The 18,181-nt window shown below is 39.3% G+C and overlaps 1 protein-coding gene across 2 annotated transcripts in view; it reads right to left on the bottom strand.

Annotated features, from left to right (window-relative positions):
- The window catches only part of LOC130929707 (ephrin type-B receptor 1-B), a 423,699-nt gene that overhangs the window by 9,181 nt on the left and 396,337 nt on the right, over positions 1-18,181 (bottom strand). For both annotated transcript variants that reach the window (XM_057857112.1, XM_057857113.1), the window contains exons 13-15: positions 11,069-11,218; positions 5,496-5,689; positions 2,389-2,544 (exon numbers count right to left, since the gene is read on the bottom strand). In XM_057857112.1, the coding sequence (XP_057713095.1) occupies positions 2,389-2,544; positions 5,496-5,689; positions 11,069-11,218 (500 nt within the window). The remainder of the gene's footprint in view (positions 1-2,388; positions 2,545-5,495; positions 5,690-11,068; positions 11,219-18,181) is intronic.

Below are 18,181 nucleotides of genomic sequence, written 5' to 3'. Positions count from 1 at the left end.
TATTTTTTTTTTAAATGTTTTGTACATTAATAATAATAATAATAATAATAATAATAATAATACATTTTATTCCTAGAGCGCTTTTCAAACACACAAAGACGCTTCACAAGAGACATGGAATCACAGTACGATAAAAAGGTATTAAAACGATAAAAAAATTAAAAGATCAATAAAAAGAAGTAAAAATATGACAGCTAGGGGTTATGGTGGGTAAGAAAGAGTGAACAGGTGTGTTTTCAGTCTAGATTTGAAAAGTGATAGAGTAGATATGCTGCAGAGATCAGGAGGTAGGGATTTCCAAAGCTGGGGGACGCAATGACTAAAAGCTCTGGAACCAAAGGTGGAGAGGCGGACACGGGGGACGGAGAGGGGAGGAATAGTGGTAGAGCGAAGTGAACAGGTTGGATTGTTTAGATGGAGAAGATCGCAAAGGTAGGGAGGGGCCAGGGCATGGAGTATTTTGAAGGTGATGATGAGGATTTTGTAATTGATTCTTTGTTTGACGGGAAGCCAGTGAAGTTGACGGGGGATGGGGGTAATGTGGTGTGTTGCGGAGGTTCATGTGATGAGGCGTGCTGCTGAGTTCTGGAGGAGCTCTAAGAGCTCATTAGTTCCAAAATTGTTCAAAAACACTCTCAGGCTAAACCAAACTACTATTTCAGTATCAAGTTAACATATAGCAGTAAAAAAATATACAAAAATAACAGTACATAAAAAACTCCAGTCCCCATTCTGTATCAGCAGCTTTAAACTACATTCAATTAATTTAATGTTGTGAATCAACCGTTAAAGTTGTTATAATTGCTCCCGTCATTCCATAATTTCCCTTTTGTCTACTTTCGACATGTGAAAGTTTTAAAACTATTTTAAAGATAGATTCAAGTCAATATTTTGCCGATTTAAGAGTATTTTAGCTAAAAAGTCATTTAGGTTTGCTTGGAAGGTTCGCTACAACAGCTTTGCAGGGAAGTGTACTGCTTTAAGATGGTGGCCGTTTACTAACGCCCGCATCTAGCTTTTTGTAGATGTGCTGCTAACGCTACCAAATCTATATTGCATCTAGTCCTATATAAATGATATCTACCATAACATTATGTGGATGTACTTTGTAGCAGCTTTTTGGCAGCAGTCAGGTATGTTGTTGTGTTTTTTTTTATCTCGTGGCATGAGTTGAGCTAGAGCTGTGAGTTGAGCATTGGCATTACCCGAGGGGCCGAGTAATGAGAAGCATGATGTTTAGCTACTCTCGCTCCGTTCGTCATTGTCCTGAAGACCGCGCGGTGCGCTGAGTGTGTTGTACTTCCGCTTTACTTAGCATATTTCAATAATTAGAAGCATGATGTTTAGCTACTCTCGCTCCGTTCGTCATTGTCCTGAAGACTGCGCGGTGCGCTGAGTGTGTTGTACTTCCGCTTTACTTAGCATATTTCAATAATCGGAATTTGGATGTTTGTGAATCGTTCTCGAATCTTCCACGGCCGAACCGCGAATAATCTAAGAATCGGAAATTTTGCACACCTCTATTAATTAGTGTCGTAAGTGTCTGTTTGCATTGAGTTTTTAAGAAGCATATTAGTGCACATTGCTTGAGTTTTTGTTCGATAGTAAAGTTGTCTCATTTTATTTTTATAAAGAAACCACACACATAAACCTATTCATATAACAGCTTAGAGTCTCCTTTCAACACAAACTCAAACCATAAATTGTCATACAAGAGGGTGTGCTTTAAAATGAAAGAAAATGACTCATTGTCATTTATCTCAGCGGTTGGCCCACAAGAAAAAAAAAAAGTCAATCAGCAGCACTTTTTTTATTTGAATAAACAGGACTTTTGTCTGATTTGTGTACTGAGAAATTATTTTATACTCAGAACCGTTATTAAAAACTTTAACAAGTTTTATGTACTTAAAACAGTACAGTTGTAGACCACAATACAGTTTAGTCAGCAAGCTCTAATAATCTATTTTTGAAGGAAACAGTCATCCACTTGGTCTTCATTGTTACTTACAACATGACTAAAACAACTTCAAGTTATATTGTGAAGGTAATTGATAAAAGTAACATTTATTCCATGAACCGTTTAATGGCCTTATTAATCGAATATAAAATGAATCTTTAGTTGCAGTCCTACCATTGACAATTAAGGGATGATGACATTAATTGACAGATAATCTAACATTTTTTTAAATTTTCTTTCTAGTATATTTTTATATTTTTGCATACATACAGTAACTGTCTTGAAGACATGTATTTTCATGCATTTTGAGAGACTCCTTCAGTATGTTGGCTGCTTGAAGGAGTTTCAAGCCAAAAATAGGCACACTTGACTTGAGTGAGCACTTCAAATCCCACATGAGCTTCGAACATGCGCACGCGTGTCCAACTCACTCTGAGGTCATTTGAGCCACCAGCTGCAAGGACGTGAAGCCTGAGTTTAGGAAGTTGTCTCTGTATTGGCTCATCTTGATGGCACTGAGCCAGTCTTCTACGGAGCTGAAGGTGTTGAAGTCTGGGGTGGATCTGTCCAACAGTGGCTGAGAAGGCCTACGACGCAACATACAAAAAGAAGGATTGTGACGCTATTTACTGTTAAACAACTTGACTCTGCAGTGGAAATACTACAACAATATGGCAATGCAGCATCCCAAAAACCACATGAACGTTTTTGGTATTGTTCCAAAAAGGAAGTAGTGCTCATTATTAGTGTACTTTACTAAAATAGTTAGACATAACTGAAAGAGAACATTAACATTTCAGCATTTTGTACATCAGGATTCATTTACTTTTCACCAGGGGCAGTATAACACACTCGAGCAAAACCTCCATGAACCCCCATCAGACGCAAATTCATAGAAAAATTATGTAATTCGTTTGTGCTGAAATTTTTTTTCGTATGTGCTGCTTTCGTTTTTGAGATATTAACAATTCTTTTATTGGTCAATATGAGGTCACCTAGCCTGCCATTATGATTAAAAATGTATAGAAATTGTGTCAATTGTTTTGTTTGTAAATAATTTTGTTTGTGCTGCAGTCGTTTTATAGATATTGAGATATTAATTTCGGGTGATGACATCAATAGCGTACCGCACGAATGCTATTTTAAGACCGTGATGCCGCCATCGTAACGTGGAAGTGGGTCATTATGGACACGCCCTCGAATACAATTCATGTTATTTCTGCTTGTTTTCTCCAGTAATCTTTCAAAAATGAACATGCTGATCAAAAACTGCTACTATGGAACTTGTAGAAACGAAAAAAGACCAGTTTAACGCCAGCAATGTGAAGCCATTCACCTTTCATATGCAGTAATCATTTTGTTGGGGGCTATGGTCCTTCAAAGGATGAAGATGTAAGCCATTTTGATATTTTTACTTATTTTTTAGCGTGGCGTTTTGTTGTGCTGCTTGTCTGACAAAGAATGACCTGAAAATTTTTTAAATGGTATATGACTGCCTTTGTTACCTTGTCTGTTGAGAAAAAACAACTTTAGTAAGGGGAAGTGTAAATAAATCAAAGAATTAAGATTTGTTATTCATGGAAAAAATTAAAAATGCTCGTTGGCTGTCACCGAGTAGTATTTGCGATCGCTACACAAAAATAGCAATGTAAATTTCCCCCAAGAACAGTCAGAGACGTAAGACAACCAAAGGGTATAATATATAAGAAAGACAGGGCATATAGTGGTAAAAGGACAGATTGTTGAAACAGGCGAATGTCGTTGTCAGTGGTGTAAGGCAATGCACACAAGAAAAAGGTGTCGATAAAAAAAGCTCTCTGAATCAGGTGGGCTCTTTTTCAGCCCTCGACACGCAAGCCATTTCTTTAACTGAACATTTGTATGTTGTTCAAATATTTACCAGTGAATTTGGCACCAGGGACATCATTTTCGGACAGAATTGGTAGGTTTAGCTCAGTAAACGTCTCGTTCGTAAACTATTTCCATGCATTTACTATTAGGGACAAACGGGAGGTTGACCCGCCTAGCAACAATTGCTAACGTCATGAATATTAATGAGCAAAAGTGATATGTTGCTTGCAGTACGCCATTGCAGCACCTCATTCGTGGCTGACGAAGTGTACCAATTCTCTCATTAACAGAGGGGTGTACCAACAACTACCGCAAATGTAGCACGAACGAATGGCACCCCTTCGGGTCCATTTTGCAGTAAATGGGGAGCTGTCACGTCATTACTCACAATTAATATATCAAGCAGATAGCAACACAAACCATTTTTTTCTTTTAAACCCTAACCATGGTTACAAATTCCTCACACTCACTCACTTGACAACAGCACACTCACACAGTGCGTGGCATTCATCGTTGTCTTGCAAGTGTCGAGAGACAACGCACAGGATGCAGAAATTTAAAGTCGTTCAGATGTAGACGGTGACTTTTGGTGCCAAAAAGCTAACAGAGAGGCCTCTTGGTTGGCTAGGGGGCAAGGAGCCTTGTGGAGGAAAACCATATGAGGAGGCCGACTTTTGGTGACGAACAAGCAGGCGGAGGTGCCTCTCAGCCAGGGTGAATGTCGGAGAGTGAGGGAGAGAGAGGTCGTGGACGGATTTTAAATCAGCTCAATCATAGCAGACACTTGGATAATATCGTATTGTTCTCCAAAAAATTGAAATAGTAAAGTCACAACATTTGTGATTTAAAACTAGGGATGTCCCGATGCTGATTTTTTGGCTTCCGATAGGACAGCACAATCGAACACAAACGTAGCATAAACTAATGAGACCATTTCGGGTGCATTTTGCCATAAATGGGCGGCTGCATTACGTCATCATTTGAAATCATTCAAAAACGACCAGCACAAACACATTTTTACAGCACAAACTTACCACAAACGATTGACACCATTTTCAGTCAGAATGGCGGGCGGTTTGACCTCAGATTGAGCGATAAAAGAATTGTTAATATCTCCAAAACAATAGGAGCTAAAACGAAAACATTTTCAGCAAAAACCTAGCACAAACGAATGACATAATTTTTCTATAAATTTGCGTCTGAAAGGGGACCAACTTCACGGAGGTTCAAGCGAACACACATTAAGAAGAGTTTTACAACCACCGCAACTAGGTAACATTGTTTATTTTCTTGCAAATATAAGTTGCATAAAGAGGTATAACTGCTACATGGATGCTTTTCGTTAGCCTGCCAAAACAATTCTTATTGTGGCACAGTAATTAGTGTACTTTCAGGTAAAGTTGTGCATTTGGTTTGAAACACAAAACTTTTGCATCATGTATAGTTCAACAGTAAACTTCAACTGGGAGTGGTCATACTTTTTAAGCAAAAAACAATAAAAGAAGCAATGTAAAAGGATGACTTGCAAGCTGGAGAAACTGAACAGGGAAAGATTGAGGTGTGATGCAATCAAATGTAACTGCGAGCAATGGCGCGGACCACATCGTTCATAATACATAAACACAAACAAAGAGCATACTTTACTTGGATGGCATAAGTGACCTGACTTATTTGTTTTAATACTCACACTGCAGGGATATTGGCGACAGCTTTGAGGCTGGTAGGGTTACGGATCATCTTGTCCAGGGTGCCGACGATGTCTGTGAAGCGGGGCCGGACGTTGCGGTCCTTCTGCCAACAGTCTAGCATGAGCTGGTGCAGCGCACTGGGGCAGTCCATAGGCGGCGGCAGACGGTAGTCCTGCTCGATGGCATTAATCACCTAGACAACGAGAGGGAGGCTCAGGTTTTATCTGCTCTAATATTGAGCACATTGATAATTCCGCCACATAAACTTGTACTCCCCCCATGTTAGCGATAATGGTGCATCCACTCCTCTTATCCTGACATGGCCATTGACCTGACAGACTCCCCCAGAATTACTGGAAGTATAGTCATTATTCAATGTATACAAGAGCTTTGTAAAAAAAACATGTTAGGAAATTAGAGGCTTTTAGTCCGAAAATTACAAAATGTACATTTAAAAACTTAATATACCTCATTTTCAAGACCATTAGGCATACCTAAAAGTAAAACAAAGTCTCCAAAATGGACGGTGCACCTACTGTGTCGACTGAGTACCAAAATGTGTCTTTCAGACTGAGCAATTTTTGAAAAGGTGGACGTGAGAGCCGTATGAGAACCTTAAAGGGAGAAGGTTGAATGTGATACGGGGCGTAGCCCCAGTAGCTATAAAGTTCGAGTGTGTGCATTATGCTAAACAACATTGGTTTGGCGAAGGATCAGTGTTGTTTTTTTTTTTTTTCGTAATGATGACGTGCTAAAAATGTGGCTTTGGAGACTAGATCATAACCAGAAAAATGGCAGTTTTTGTCTGACAAGACCACAACGAAACGAAAATGTTACAGTTTCTATCATATGTTCCCAGTGTATGACATGCTCATATTATACGTAGAGTATGTCAGCTTGCATCATAGCAGTGTTTGGATCGTGTCTCTCATGGGAGATGTGCTGCGCCTCTCCCTCACTATCCTCACCAGAGTTTAGGATGTGTCTAAAGCTTGGCTGTGCTCCATCTTGCTTATTTGGAAACACGGTTAGATTCATTTTCTTATATTGGCAAGAGAGAATATGCAGTGGTGCTTTAGCCTTTAAAGGTCTGTGCTGGGTGATCATCAGATGCTAATGTAAATCCTAGGGTTAGCGTAGCTTTCGCGTTTGCATTAGCATTAGCTTCAGAATGGCGAGCCTTCTCTTAAAACACTGGCCAGTCAAAAGCAAAGCCACTTGGCTTCTCAGTAAGTCTATAGGAGAGCTAGTTGGCAAAATGGCATTTAGCAATAGCCCATTTCAACTGTTTTGTTTAGTAAATTACTTGGAAATACTGATTGTTTGCAACGTCTGGCTAGACTCCATGAATAGCAAAAAAATCCAAGACTTTCCAGTGTTAAACGCTTGGAAAACATTTTTTCACATACGGTTCATCGCTTCCAGGTGGGTTTAATTGAAAATGATGTACTGCTTTTCCTGCTGAGTGTGTATTATCATCACCAAGTTGACGATGTCCTTGTAGATGCTACAATATGTGCTCGACTGCCTATGTTTATTCGAAATTGTTGGATACCTTTATTTATTTTTGGACTAAAACCTTTGAGTTTTACAGATGAAAACATTTTGAGTAACTGCTGCTAATACTACACGGAATTAGCATGAGATTTCATCGACTAAAACTAGACGAAGACAAATACATTTTTACTAAAAATTACTACAATAGATAAAAATAGATAAAGACTAATCGGTATTTTCCTCCATAAGACTAAAACAAAAAATGATAGGGCTAACAAAAACAAGACTGCAAAGGACCCTCGGAAATTCATATGAAAGTATAGTTTAGTTTGTTTGAGTATGTTTCACACATGTACATTAAAACGGTTTCAACATTTGAAGGCATTGTGTTTACTTCAATCTAAGGCAGAATCATTGGATAGTTTGAAAAAAAAAAAAAATTATCACCCCCCTCCCAAAATGTATTTTTTAAATCATTCAATCTAGCACATATATATGTCTATATGCACACCTATCAAGTTGTATAGTTTCGGTGTAATTTGTACTGATTTTTAAATGTGTATGTTGTACGTTTAAAATCTGTACGTTTTTTTTTTCTCCGTTCGGATTTTGTCACTGTTTCGGCAATGAAACAATGTGCATTACTATGTTGGTTGAATGACGCGAGAAAAGTCAGAGACACCAAGAGGGAAGAGCGGGAGTGGGAAGGAGGAAAGAGTGTTGTGATGCTGTTGCAAACGCGATGCTAGGCTTAGGTGCTCCAATATGTCCTGACTGTAGCCGACAGCCTACAATCTACTTAGCATCTATTTGATGCTAAACTCCATATCACATGCATATAGAACTAGATGCGAAATGACAGACTCGGCAGCGTTAGTATACAGCCGCCATTTTAAAGCAGTAAACTTATCAGAAAGGCTCTGTTGTAGTGAACCTTCCTAGCGAACCTAAGTAACTTTTTATCTAAAATACTCCTAAATGGGCAAAATCATGACTTGAATCTATCTTTAAATGATGAAACAGTTTTAAAATTTTCAAGTCGAAAGTAGGCAGAAGGGAATTAATGCAAAAACGGGAGCAATTTTAACAACTTTAACGGTTGATTCACAACATTAAATGACTTCCAAACATAGCAAAGGTTACTATGTCTTTTTTTTTTTTTTTAAATGAAAAAAATAAAAACTGGTGTGAAAGGTAACACCAGTTACTTTGCCAAGTAACTAATTACACTTACATTCAGGTAACTGAGTTCCTAACTCAATTACTTTTTGGGAGAAGTCATTTGTAACTGTAATTAATTACTTTTTAAAATTAAGATTAACAACACTGGTCATAAAGATGCAGTCTTGCACAATGAAAAGTGATGAAAGCGGGGATTTTATTCTGCCATTTTGTTGCCGAACACAATTTGCCTATTGCTGACCTTGCAAAAGAAATGTTCCCTGAATCAATGATTGCATCGGTAAGTTAATTTATCAGTTGACCTTTTTAATTTATAATTGGACACACTAAGAACAACCTTCAAGTCAAAACTGAATTGCAAGCTGAAGTGCAGCCATCAAAAGACATGATAGAAATTGCCAAAAGTGCTACATACAATTATAACAAAAGTCACTTAAATTTTAGCAATCATGATGTAGCTGAAGATATTGATTGTTCGTTGATTGCACCGGGTTATATGTGACAATATTACCAATAAATTCATATTATTTTAAAAATTGAGTTTTATTTTTGTTTAATATTGCACGCTTTACAAAATGTTATAGTAAGATTAGTCACCAATTTGTTAGGGCATACGTCACTATTTGTAAGACTGCCAACGGCCCTGGGTTGACAGGTATGTATATGCCGTCATCGCATGAGAGAAAATGGCTACGGTTCGCGCATGCGCAGTAGCAAGCTGTCGTGATCCGGTAGCCCATCACGATCAGGTAATGACACGCATGCAAGCTTGCGCCTTTTTATACGGTGCGCCCTATGGTCGCGAAAATACGGTAAATGACTATATAAGGATGCAGTGTGTTCAGTTCAGTCAATAAATCAATTGAGACAACCCAGATAATTGCGTGTAATGCACAAATGATGACGAATAGTAGTGAAATACTTGTAATGAATGAATAGTTTGAAGAAATATTATCAGTTTAGTTGCAGACATGTTGGAAGATTATATCATTGATGGATCTTCCCCACGCATTTAATATTCACATCAGTATTTTACTGTACTGAACATCTTATGTCTGCCGATATAATTTCCTATTAAAATGCATCACTGTAAGATAAGGACTGAGAGTGAAATTGAGTATTAAAGATATTATCATGGGAAAAAAAAATACATAGATACTTCTACCCTGCCGCAGAATTGAGTGCAACTCAGCAGAGTGTTGATAAATGAATCTTGTGTTTGTGTGTGTTTTGAAATCATGTGTATGTGTGGAGAGCATCCGGACATGCTGAGTGATGCCAGTTGCCACCACTACATTGGCCTCAACACATTGCTGTTTGCTGCTGGCCCACTGAGGCAGCATCTGTTGCATTGGATGGTCCTTGTGGAGCAGCATCCATTGAGGCCGAATGAGCGTATCGCTTCGATAGCTGACAGATATATCTCAGACTTTGGCAATATTTCCGAAACTCGTGTCGCACTATTTTCGTGCATGGATCCAACCCAAATGGAAACGGGGAACAAAGCAGTTCATACGTTCACTGCTCTCAAAAATCTTCCTGGGAGGTAAAGGGCAAAGTGGAGTGAGACGTCCTCTCTCAAAGTCAATGTCAAGGACAACGTCAAAGATCATGTAAGATGGAAGGTGATAAAAAGTGTGATTTATAGCCACTTACTATATCAAGTGCTATCCTTGATAGTTTTTTAAATACATATACATACGTACTGTATACATCAGCTGTTCATTCAGAGTTCTTTAATTAGCATCACCCTTTAGCGCCTTGTACTTTTTTTTTTTTTTTTTTTTTTTTTTTAGCTCTTTTTACTGCAGTAGTGGAAATATAAAAAATATATTTAATTTCTCAGTATACACAGTGTGTATAATGAATGAATGAATTAGTGCTGCAGTGATCGATAATTTAGGTAATCGATTAATCTATCGATTAGTTAGTCTGAATAATCGAGTAATTGGATTACGAACATTTAATGCGTTGCAGAATGAATTTCAGGAGATGTAAAACAAAGATACAAGTGTTTATGCCTGCAATTACATTTATTTTGGTATTTATTTCAAAAAAGCATTAAATGCGAATACAAAATAAAATTCCTGAGTGTTTCCTCAAACTATGCAGAATTCCATTCACAAGAGCAATAAATGTATTTAGAACTATATTAAAATACCGGACTTTATCCTCAAAATGTATCAAAAAATAATTAAATGAGGATATACTGTAAGTACAACAAAAGAGCAATTGACTAACTTGCATAGCAAAAGTCCACAAACTTAAATGGTTACTGGTAAATGTTTTTTTTTTTTTTTTTTTTTTTTTTTTACAAAGCTCTTAACGAATCATTCAAACACATACTCCCACAAAAAAAAACTGCTTAAGATATTCTAAACTGAATAACAAATACATAAACAAACATTAGTTCAATCTAGAAAAAAACCCTTACGTTGGTCTTAACAGTTAGCAGCTAGATTCAGCCATGTTAGACAAGTTATGGCATATTCATTGTTGCCACGAGAGGGCACCAATTCTAGCCAAAATAATAAAACTAAATACGTCACTTTCAAAACAAACCATTATAATGTCAATCTTATTAAAGGAATCCTCCAAGCAGCAACATTTGATTTGAAGCTTTTTTTCTTATCGAATTACTTGAGTTAATCAATTAATTGTTGCAGCACTAAAGAATTAATTTCTTTTTTTTTTCTTCATCAATTTATTTATTTTAGCTTTATTTCCCCAATATATTTAGTGTAATTTACATTATAATAATTTCTGCGAAGATCCACGTGGTTTTATGGTCTCGTCCTAAATGTCATCATTACTTTCATTTAAACAAACCATTCAGGTTCTACAATACTACAGTCGTTCACAGAATATGCCCCCCCCCTTCAATAGCACTTACATCCTGATTGGACATGTCCCAGTAGGGCCTCTCTCCAAATGACATCACTTCCCACATGACGATGCCGTAGCTCCAAACGTCGCTTGCGGATGTGAACTTCCTGTAAGCAATGGCTTCTGGTGCGGTCCACCTCACAGGGATCTTTCCACCCTGAAAAAAAACAGAGAAATGATAAATCACTTCAAGCTGTCTTCTTAATGTGCTCGTACATCAGAAACGGAAAGACAACAATGAGTTTTTCCCTTTTTGTTGATTTACAAGGCATTAAAACAGTGACTCGACCTGACTCAACAGGTGCAGTAAACACTTGAGATGTGACCGAAAACTTTCGGCCGAAAGTAGCTAAAATTGCATTTTCGGTTTTCGGTTAAAAGACTGAATGTATACCACCCAATAGTGTGAAGAACCACAGTCCTACTTGTGATGACGTAATCAAAACACGGCGTGAGGCAACACTACTGGCTCAACGCCAACATATACACAGTTTGGAAGTATTTTGAGGTATTAAAGAAATATATAAATGATTAAATGAAGGAAAATCAACTAAATTTGCTCTTTTGCTGCTCCACGCTCATTGCGTTCCAGTAATTTTCCGTGTTACATCCAGTACAGTGCATTTGAGCCCGTGCGTGAGTAGTATGCAAATGTTATTTATATTTGTTGTGTTAAATACTTGTACGTGGCACGACCACTTCCTGTTTTTGTCACATTTTTTTCCTCGACTTCCACACCCTTTCTGCCAGTCGTCCTTTAATCCAGCCGGGAGCGACTTCGCTCGGCTTCATCGCCGCTAGAGTTTTGGACGCTCCCCTGGCTCTCGCTCGATTCCTCTTGGTGCTCAAGAAAACACAAGTCTTATTTTAAGGAGCAGGAGAGATTGTAATAGCCTTGCAAAGAGCTTTGCTAGTTTCAGCGAGAACGAAAAAGTTTGTTGTTGTTGTTGTGAACTACAGTTCCACACAAACGTATATCGAGATCTCATTTAGCTTTGCAATTGGAGGCGTAAGTTCCATTTTCGACTGTACTAAACTTCGAAGAAAGTGAGTGCATTTTTAAGGAATGGTATCTTTCCTCGTATTTACTGTTTGACTGTTTGTATTACTCTAACGTACCGAAAATATAATAAATAGCATTTATATCATAGTTTAAGGAAAACAAGCAAAATATATTCGACATAGGGCATAAATGATACATGACTCCTTCTGAACACGGAAACCCAACGCGTGCGTCATGCAGCTGACTGAGCAATATTGACGCTGACTACCAGGTGATAGGCAAGACATCTACAAGCCCACGTCTGCAAAACCAAGTCCCGCAAACAGCGCTTCAGGACAGTCCACAACAAATGGCGGGACGTCCTGTACTATCCCAACACCCGATAACAAAAAGAACTCTAAGGCTAGGTTCATAGGTTCTAGGTTTTTTTGTCATATCTGTTTTTTTGTCGTGCCCTTTCAGACTGCCTTTGTCCATTGAGACCGTTCAAGTATTACACATGCGCACTAATTCGCAGTCCAACACGCGCTGATCAAAAAAATCCTGCATGCGCAGAAGCATCAAAACAAATGACTACACATGCTGGCTGCCATCCATCTTTCCAGGGAGATCATATTTTGATTTCCAAAAAGAGGACACAAATAACAGACGTAATAAATCCCCGTTTAGGCTTATATTCAGAGAATATAGGGATCGATAGCATGCGCGAACTGTCCGTGCATGTCACACACACACATACGGGCAGTTTGTCCCGACTCTCGGACGTGTAAGCAATCTTGAAATAGTTCTCATATAGAGCAGAGAGAAAACTGATCATTCTCAGGCTATTTTTATTTTTTAATTACTGTTATCAAGCCCGACCCTTCCCAAAAAGCCGTGTTCAAGGCAAGATAGGCGCGAACGCACAGCTGCACCGCTACCGTAGCGCACAGTCCCTCTTGCGCTTTGATGACGTAATTGCTGCATGAATTCCGATTTGGGAGACTTGACAATTCAGACTGCCGTGAAATTCTGGAAAAATGTGGCCCAGATCGGATTTAAACCACATTCGAAAGTGACCCAGATCAGATTTGAAATGGTCCACTTTTATGCGAGTTGTCCCGTTCAGACCGTCAAGTTAATGCCTCACTTGAGTCAGAAAAACACAAAAAAATCGGATCATGCATTAAGACCTGCAGTATGAACCTAGCCTAAGTTTAATAGCTCAGCGCCTCTCAGACGGTGAGGCGCGCCAAACCTCCCACCTCAGTTGCCTCATTAACCATGACCCAGCAACGGTGACACATGAACTTAAAGCCCAAATCTGCAACAGAAGAAGACCCAAACAAATCTTTCTTCCTGCCCACAGCCCGCCCCGCAAGAGCCTTCAAAAAGACAATGTTTAACTAACTGTTGTCATTTTTCTCGGGAATCTTTTGTTGACTTGTGATATGGTGACCCTGGAACCAGTCTGCCTCCTCGCCTGGGTCTGTTGCTGCTTTGCCTTACCGTTTGATCGCTATCGACCTGAATAAATTGTCAACTTGTGTTTCAAAACCTTTTACAGCTTTCAAAATGGAGTCAGTAAAAGGGGTTAAGACTAAGGTGAACGCGCAGAGTTTGGCCTTTTGGCCTGATTATCTATTCCGCCGGCCCGGGTCGTTGGAGCTGCGCCAGCGCGTTTTAGCTGGTGTGATTCCAGCAATCTGGCTAACAGGTAAGATTCCAATTTATATAGGTTTCTTAGGCCGTGACGTGTGTCTACGTCCGCTAAACAGAATGCTATGATGATGCCAGCGCTTACTGCCGTCGGGAACGCACCTTCCCATGGGCAGGGGCAGAAAAAATATTTATAGGGTGGCAAGATGGAGGGCAGGAACTTTTTGAGAGGTGGCAAATCAGGGCTTCCCCTAGGATTTTTTTAAACTGTGGTGGTGGGCTGCATTGGAGTCAGACAGCTACGTTACCCTACGTAATAACTTTTTTTCTTGTAGCAATAGTACGACTTACATCTCATATTGACTCAGTGGTCGGCAACCCAAAATGTTGAAAAAGCCATTTTGACCAAAAAAAAAAAAAAACTGCTACAGAATGTCTGGAGCCGCAAAAAATTAAAAGCCTTGTATAGGCACCGGCTGCATGTATCGATATTAGCTATATTAGTCTATTATCAAAATGACTGTTTGCTACAAATATATAATAAGCTTTCATGATAAAATGTTTTCTTTTCCCTGCAGTGGATCTTATAGAGAATGACGCACCACATGACTACTCTGTTGTACGATGCCACCTCAAGTTTAACTTCATTACAATATTAATGAATTGAAAGAATGTTTATGTCATTTTTGTCCTTCTACAGAAACGGTCTCAAAACAAAAATTTATTTCCCTCACCCATCTTTTTCCATTTTCAAAAATTTTTGAAAAAGCCCCAGGGAGCCACTACGGCAGCACTGAAGAGCGGCACGCGGCTCTAGAGCCGCAGATTGCAGACCCCCGTCATAGTCCTTCTTTTTCCTTTTATTTGGCCTTAGTACGTAATACGTTACTACAACAACAATAGTCCTTCTGTCAATGGACCCATTTCAAGGAGTGGGGGAAATGCTAATGGCCGTTTAAAGAGTTTTACTAGTTTCGGTGAGAAGGTGAATAGTTTTTTTGTTGTTATTAGTGAACTACATTTCCACACAAACACACACCAAGGTACCATTAACTTAGCAAGGAGAGGTATGAGAGTCATTTTTCGAGTGTCCCTGAGCTAGCGAAACTTGAAAAAAAGCGTATTTATCAAAGTTTTGTCAGCCGTGATTGCCTATATCCGTCTGGCGAAACAGCATGATAGCACAGATATAATAAGTACCCCTGACCCTTGTTGTCGAAGTTAGCGCGGCGGCAATCTTGAAATAGAGCAAGGTTCTATTTTGGCCCCCGCCTCTTGTCGCAAATTCATTCAAACTTGGCCTTCCGACCAAGACGGCTGTCCACCGCTCACTTTCGCCGAAAAGTCTGATCCAAACTACTGTAAGCCCCCAGATACGGGGAAGAAGGAGAGGAGTCGGTATTGGCTTACCCACTTTATTATGGTAACAATAATAAAGAAAAACAATGTCAAAATAACAGCGGGCTGTCTCGACATGCAACCGCTACCTCTGACTACCTTGCACGTTCTCCCATTCTTCCTCATGCTTCCCCCTGCATCACAGCTCCCAGTCCGATCGTCTCTTAAAGGGCCCCGCCTTTTTACGGACATTACAATACGCAATGAATAGGTTGTTGCTGAACTCTTCACACTCGGCTGCCGCTCATTTGAAATGGCTTTAATTTTTTTTTTTTTTTTTTTACATAATTTAAAAAAAAACATCTCACTTGCAAGGCGTGGCGGCTTTCATTTTGATGTGGCAGTGCGCCACAATCTCTTGTATGTAGGGGAATCCCTGCAAATATTTCACAATGGTATAATACATTTGTACATTATTGACTATTGAATGCATCTCTCATTTAACACAATCAGTTCCAATTAACCTGAAGAAATAAAAATACAAATTAATTTTTATGTGTATGACAATTTTGTTGATGAAAAATCCTATTTTTCAAACAAAGAAAACTTTTTAAACAAAATGGGATAATGAAATTATGATCATTTAGCATTTTGATAAAAATACATTCAATTGTGCTTAAGTAATTGATATAATATTAATCGACATTGACTAATTGTTACACCCATTGTGGATCTGCACCTGCCCAAGAGGTTTCAGAATCGGGAGCTTTCAAACAAAATTTCTCAAGCCTCTGGGTTGTAGAACCAATGCCAAGGGAAAGGGCATTAATCGGAAAATAATGAAATAAAAATAATTCAAAAAAAAAAAAAAAAAAAAAAGAATTATATGCTTGTGTATTTTTTTCAGCAATTCGGCCAGGTGAAGAGTTCCGTTCCTACTAGTGTTGAGTTGGTCGTCAACAAATCGTTCTTTTTGAACAAATTGTTTGGAGGAACGAGACCGAACTAATCACCTTATGCACTGATTAGTTCTTAAGCAAGTTGGGACTTGCTTGCCGCCTGGATGGGCGTTGAGCAAGCGGCAGCATCTTCTGACATCGCGCACAACCAATCAGATGCCAGCCTCATCGTGGGCAGGGGAGGGAACAGAAACAGAATCAGACCGTCTGTCACTCACTTCCACGTTTGGCCAATAAGCAGCCAGCATGCAGGCAGAGGGCAAGACTGAGTTATGTCACTTCCCGTTCAATTACTCGGTGCTGACCGAGACTGCTGCTAACTAGACTTTCCAGTCACGCAGTGAACAAGTCAAAAAAATGAAAGGAAAAGACTTTGCCACATATTTGTTAATGTGGAGCCTATCATATACTACTCAAACACACAAAAACACTGTCCGCAAACTTAGTGAACATGGTTTACTGACCTACTTTTCTCAACAGACTCAGGATGACATAATATCAATTTAACAGTAGTTTAAAGCAAGTAGCTACGAGGCGAGCAAAAGTTTAGCTGCGGACACATCGCGGCAGCGCTGGGGATGGGGGGACTGTCTGTCTATGGAGACTTCATGGCAGCGATCTTTACCTCATCTGTGCACAGGAAAAATGACTATTTAGTATGATCATCATAATACTGATTTGCAATTAAACAGTATATAGTGTGGGGCAAATAAGTATTTAGTCAACCACCAATTGTGCAAGTTATCCTACTTGAAAAAATTAGAGAGGCCTGTAATTGTCAACATGGGTAAACCTCAACCATGAGAGACAGAATGTGGGGAAAAAAACAAAAAATCACATTTTTTGATTTTTAAAGAATATATTTCCAAATTAGAGTGGAAAATAAGTATTTGGTCACCTACAAACAAGCAAAATTTCTGGCTGTCTTCTAACGAGGTCTAACGAGGCTCCACTCATTACTTGTATTAATGGCACCTGTTTTAACTCATTATCGGTATAAAAGACACCTGTCTACAACCTCAGTCAGTCACACTCCAAACTCCACTATGGCCAAGACCAAAGAGCTGTTGAAGGACACCAGAGACAAAATTGTAGACCTGCACCAGGCTGGGAAGACTGAAACTGCAATAGGTGAAACGCTTGGTGTAAAGAAATCAACTATGGGAGCAATTATTAGAAAATGGAAGACATACAAGACCACTGATAATCTCCCTCGATCTGGGGCTCCATGCAAGATCTCACCCCGTAGCGTCAAAATGATAACAAGAACGGTGAGCAAAAATCCCAGAACCACACAGGGGGACCTTTTGAATTACCTATAGAGAGCTGGGACCACAGTAACAAAGGCTAATATCAGTAACACAATGCGCCGCCAGGGACTCAAATCCTGCACTGCCAGACGTGTGCCCCTGCTGAAGAAAGTACACGTCCAGGCCCGTCTGCGGTTGGCTAGAGAGCATTTGGATGATCCAGAAGGGGATTGGAAGAATATGTTATGGTCAGATAAAACCAAAATAGAACCTTTTGGTAGAAACACAGGTTCTCGTGTTTGGAGGAGAAAGAATACTGAATTGCAGCCAAAGAACACCATACCCACTGTGAAGCATGGGGGTGGAAACAAGGCTTTGGGGCTGTTTTTCTGCAAAGGGACCAGGACGACTCATCTGTATAAAAGAAAGAATGAATGGGGCCACGCATCAAGAGATTTTGAGTGAAAATCTTCCATCAGCAAGGGCATTGAAGATGAGACGTGGCTGGATCTTTCATTATGACAATGATCCCAAACACACAGCCAGGGCAACAAAGGAGAGGCTTCGTACGAAGCATTTCAAGGTACTGGAGTGGCGTAGCCAGTCTCCAGATCTCAACCCCATAGAAAATCTTTGGAGGGAGTTGAAAGTCCGTGTTGCCCAACGGCAGCCCCAGAACATCACTGCTCTAGAGAAGATCTGCATGGAGGAATGGGCCAAAATACCAGCAACAGTGTGTGAAAAGCTTGTGAAGAGTTATAGAAAACGTTTGGCCTCCGTTATTGCCAACAAAGGGTACATAACAAAGTATTGAGATGAACTTTTGGTATTGACCAAATGCTTATTTTCCACCATGATTTGCAAATAAATTCTTTAAAAATCAAACAATGTGATTTAACCATGTCTTAAATCAAAATGGAAGCATCCCATTG

This window comes from Corythoichthys intestinalis, chromosome 14 (assembly GCF_030265065.1).
Source record: "Corythoichthys intestinalis isolate RoL2023-P3 chromosome 14, ASM3026506v1, whole genome shotgun sequence".
Lineage (NCBI taxonomy): Eukaryota > Metazoa > Chordata > Actinopteri > Syngnathiformes > Syngnathidae > Corythoichthys > Corythoichthys intestinalis.
This window is presented reverse-complemented; position numbering and strand designations above follow the sequence as displayed.